This window comes from Xiphophorus hellerii, chromosome 3 (assembly GCF_003331165.1).
Source record: "Xiphophorus hellerii strain 12219 chromosome 3, Xiphophorus_hellerii-4.1, whole genome shotgun sequence".
Lineage (NCBI taxonomy): Eukaryota > Metazoa > Chordata > Actinopteri > Cyprinodontiformes > Poeciliidae > Xiphophorus > Xiphophorus hellerii.
Window position 1 is genome coordinate 3,025,096 of NC_045674.1, and position 4,343 is coordinate 3,029,438.

Consider the following 4,343-nt stretch of genomic DNA (forward strand, 5'->3'; position numbering starts at 1 on the left):
TTCTGACTCTCCAATTTATGACTAGAAACTCATCATTTTAAATTTTTCCCAGTTTTGATTTTCTATCTCAAGAGTACAAGTGCTAAATCGTAAACATCTAATATTTTTTACTATAATAATCAACAATGCAATCATCACGCCACTAAACACCTCTGATAATGAAGTGCTATTCTCTGTTTTGCCCAAATTTCAGGCATCACTGCTACTGAAGAAATTATCCTCTGTCCTTTCTTCCTTCTGATGGTAATTTTGAGAAAGAAATTTCACAAATCAACAAATCTAATGGCTCAGATGCACATTTGGTTTATTCTGGAAGAGAACTTTCATATATCACTTAAACACTGCATGACTGTTTGGATCTCCTCATCAATCTTACCTTGTTGGTAAAAATAAACAACAATAGAGATCCAAATACTTTCTCCTCAACTTCCAATAAAGCTAGTCTATTCTGATCACATTTGCTGGAGGAAAAAAAAACTACAGAAATGGTAAACATTTTTAGTAGCAATGTATTATACAAGTCTTTCATTTCCAGGACTTGCTGGAGTTTACAAGTCACTGTCCTCAGAATCGAAAGGTTACTTTTGAGGGAAAAGCTTATACTATACGGAGTTTTGTGTATTTGTACTTTCTCCAATTAGATGGTACATCTTCAAACTGGTTATTTGGAGAATTTGGGGTAAATATACACATTTCTGTACCACAAACTCAGAGGTGTCATTCCAGAACATAAAGGGTAATTTTTGAAGTTATATTACGGGGAAACACTTCTGAGCTTACACTGGAACTTAAAGATTGCTTTCATAAAGCACACAGATTACTTTGTTGAACTAACTGGGTACCTTCAGAGATCAAGCTGGGTTATGAGGTATCCTGTAACCTGGTACTTTCCGGAACATTGAAGTTAGTTTCTAGAACTTAGAGGTTACTTTCAGGAACAAAGAAGTTACTTTCTCTAGAACCTGTAGATCACTTAATACAATTCAAAGGTTATACTCTGCAACTGAAAAGGCACTTCCTTGAACTATTACAGGAAGATATGTAACCTAATGCTTTCATGAACTTACTTTGCAAAACTCAAGTTACATTTCAAAACAACAAGATTACTTTCAAGGAGTATGCTGCGTTATGAGTCTTGCAACCTGGTACTTTGCTGAATTTAGAAGGTACATTGTGGATCTTGGAGGTTATTTCCACATCTGATAAGTTATTTTACATAACTTAAATGCTATATTCACAGAAATTCACAGAAAGTAAATGTACAGATTGCTGAAAGTAAAATATATATCATAGAAAATATGTGTAAATTCCAGAGAATAACCGCAACTTCCAGAAACTAACCTCTAAGATCCAACAAATAACCTGTAAGGTTTGGAAAGTAATATCTACACTCTAAAAACTAACTGTACTCTGAAAAATATCCTCTAGGTTTCAAGAAGTAACCTCCAAGTTTTAGAAAGTAGCCCTCAATGTCCCTCAGAGTACAGGCTGAATTATGTTTTGCTGCACTTTTCTTTATTGGAAACATTTCCTAATGTTACTTTAAAAGCTTTGTTGATCAAACATTAGCGTTTTTGCTACAATCTTGACAACTTTACCACTGACTAACATTCAGGAGGAGTTATGGTTCCGAAAACCCTGCTTATACAGGAAATCAAAGCAAAAAAAGAGAGGCTAAGACACTCATTGGCTCTCACAGCTGGCCACAGTTTCTAATTTTTGTCTCAGGTTTTCAGCAAGCGTGGCAGTTCAGTCCTCTGCTCATCCATTCGCCCGCCCTGCACTTTCAGAAGGAGAGAGAAGAAGTCTTCATCATCCATGGGGCCGGGGGCCCTGCTGCGCTGGTCCTCCAGCCGGCCCTGAGCCTGTGGGTTACAGCGAAGGAAGGAATCAGAATCGACAAGTGGATACACCGACTATTTCTTTTTAAAAATTACAGCACTCATTATAGCAAATCCTCCTCACTTGTGTTGTCAGAATCATATCATACAGATCATCTTTAGGGGCAGGAACATCTTTGGGGACAGGAACCGGTTCAGATTTTTTCACTAAAGTCAGCTGCTTTAAGCTGCCTCGAAAGCTTCTAGATTTTGGTTTTGGGGGCAGAGAGCCTCCCAGCTGGGCTCTCTGGTCATCCAGCCGGCGAGCTTGTGCAGTAGCAACCAAGTCAAAAAACTCCTCTTTCTGCAGTGAAGTCATGGAGGAAAAGACCACTGGAAAGAAAAAGACAAGTAATTCAGTAGAGTTTTAACCATCAGAGATGGAGAAACATAAAAGTACTGAAACCCTGCTCATAGGTTTCGTGGTTGTTTTTGTTCTCCTCCATCAAAATGAGTCAGAGTCATGTCATGGAAACAGCTGAAACAGCTGCATGAGTTTCATCAGTTTCAGTGGAACCTCATGAGCGCGGTCCCACCTCGGTTAGCTGGTTTCCTGGTGTTGGGCTCCGAGTGGCACCTCCTCCTCCTGATCCCGCCCTCCAACCTGAAGGAGCATCGCTGGTCGTTGAGCCGCCTGCCCTCCTGCAGGGTGCAGAGCAGCTCAAACAGCGAGTCCGGGAAGTCAGGGGTTAACCGGTGAACCTGAGAGGAGGCGGGTAGGTGGCGAAGGTGGAGAGAGACGGAGAGAGGTTTCTGACTGAGTGGCACACAATGTTTGTTGGCACAGCAAAGGAATCCACTCCACTCCTACGTAATCCCACATGATGCGTAACAAAATAAATCTTACAAATTTCCATGGGTGTGTGTGTTCCTTGGACTGAATGTTGTTTAAGTCAATAACATAATAAGTGTTATGATTACCTTCTGAACAACTAACTGATTCAGAGGTTTTCCTTTACCCACCTTCTTTGCATCTTCATCTTGGTCTTTGTCCCCTTCAGGTTGCTGCTCAGAGGAATTTTCCTCCTCTGTCTGGCCAGCTTGTCTCTGCTCTTCACTTTTGTTTTTGTCTAAGTTTAGTCCATCATCTCTCTTCTCACTATCCTCCAGTTTATCAACCTCTGAATGCTCCTCCTCCGTGTTGCTCTGCTGCTTTTCCAACTTTAGCTCCTCTGAATGCGTTTCACTACTCGGTGCAGCTTCATTATTCTCGTCCTCCCCCGGGTGTTCCTCTTTCTTTTTGAGAGCAGAGTCTTCACCACAGCTTTGCAAGATGGCATTTGAGCTGCTCGCTGCCTCTCCTGTGGTTGTGTCTCCGTCCTCGGTGATGATGAGAGGCTCCAGCAGCTCCTCCACAGAAAATTCAATGTTGCTCTCCATTATTGTGTCTGTCAAACTCTGAGCGTAAGAAACACAAAGCAGATTCTTTATTATAGACGCAACGCAGAGAGAAAATGGTTCCTCTTCTGATGGTTAGGCGGCAGACAGGACATGTACGGTGTTAACAGACAGGTGTTTGCTGGCTTGAAGACTGTTTTTGAGGTTTTTTGTTTGTCCCTCCTTAAGAAACCAGTTTAGCAAGTTCTCACTTCTTTAAACAGCACTATAAAATCTACACTTTTGTTGGGTTTTCTTTTAACAATTAACATGTGTAATGTGGTTAAAAGAGTTGAATGGACTAGTTGGACTTTAGTAATGAAGATAGTTTCTTTTTAAGACTGTAATCCTCTGAGATTCCCCCATGAACATTGCTTTTACTACAAGTTAAGTAAACCGGTCTTACCTTTGTCGTTGGAACTTTATCTCCTCACAACATCATCTCTTGAAGTGACCACAGATGGGGTACAGCATTTTTTGCCTCGTCCCTCGTCTGGTCAATATCTCTATGTAGACAAGACAGCAGAGAAAAAATCTGCTGTGAAGTATTTCACATACCACCGCAACAAGCTCTCTCTCTCTCTGTCTGTATTGCAGTCTTCTGCCTCTCCGCTCTATTCTTCCTGTTCCTCTCGTCTCAGCCCACCCCTATTTACATGCCCCACATTTGCCTCGTCTGATTGTCATGAACCACGTCCCTAAAACAAACTAAATAGCTCCTGTCATGCTCTTGCTTCGGTCCAGGTGTACTCTGAAACAGAGGAGTCTGCAACCTGATCTTAAACTATGAGCATGCTGAGCAGTTGCAGGCAGCTGCTGCTTAAGCTGCTATGCATTTGAATGTCTCAGGCCCCATTGCAACTTGTTGAAACACGCACAGCTCTTCTGCGCTTCACTGTTGTGGTTTTGGCTCACATCCTGTTGACTTGAAGCTAAAACGAGAAGTGGAGAAACAAGCCGTCTTAAGTCAGATTGTTATTTCACAAAAGTCAAATTAGGTTTCATCCGTTCGTAGTCAGATTTCAATCTTTACTTTAACAAGAAAGCAAGTAGTTTTCAGGTTATTGAGTCAAATTTTATTTGATC

At 41.2% G+C, this 4,343-nt stretch overlaps 1 protein-coding gene across 1 annotated transcript; it reads right to left on the reverse strand.

The window, feature by feature from the left end:
- Nucleotides 1-280: 280 nt before the first annotated feature.
- gpsm3 (G protein signaling modulator 3) lies at nucleotides 281-4,106 on the reverse strand. Its single transcript, XM_032559102.1, has 5 exons — nucleotides 3,664-4,106; nucleotides 2,844-3,278; nucleotides 2,417-2,582; nucleotides 1,966-2,213; nucleotides 281-1,865 (listed from the first exon to the last, which is right to left on the reverse strand). Exons 2-5 carry the CDS (start codon nucleotides 3,258-3,260, stop codon nucleotides 1,725-1,727), a joined length of 972 nt encoding a protein of 323 aa, XP_032414993.1. The 5' UTR covers nucleotides 3,261-3,278; nucleotides 3,664-4,106; the 3' UTR covers nucleotides 281-1,724.
- Between the last annotated feature and the right edge of the window lie 237 nt (nucleotides 4,107-4,343).

Excerpts from the sequence above, each read along its gene's own strand:
- gpsm3 (XM_032559102.1), bottom strand. The coding sequence starts at position 3,260 with ATGGAGAGCAACATTGAATTTTCTGTGGAGGAGCTGCTGGAGCCTCTC. Across the intron at positions 2,214-2,416 it reads CAGGAAACCAGCTAACCGAG|TGGTCTTTTCCTCCATGACT; the intron begins GTGGGACCGCGC and ends TTTTCTTTCCAG. Across the intron at positions 1,866-1,965 it reads ATATGATTCTGACAACACAA|GCTCAGGGCCGGCTGGAGGA; the intron begins GTGAGGAGGATT and ends TGTAACCCACAG.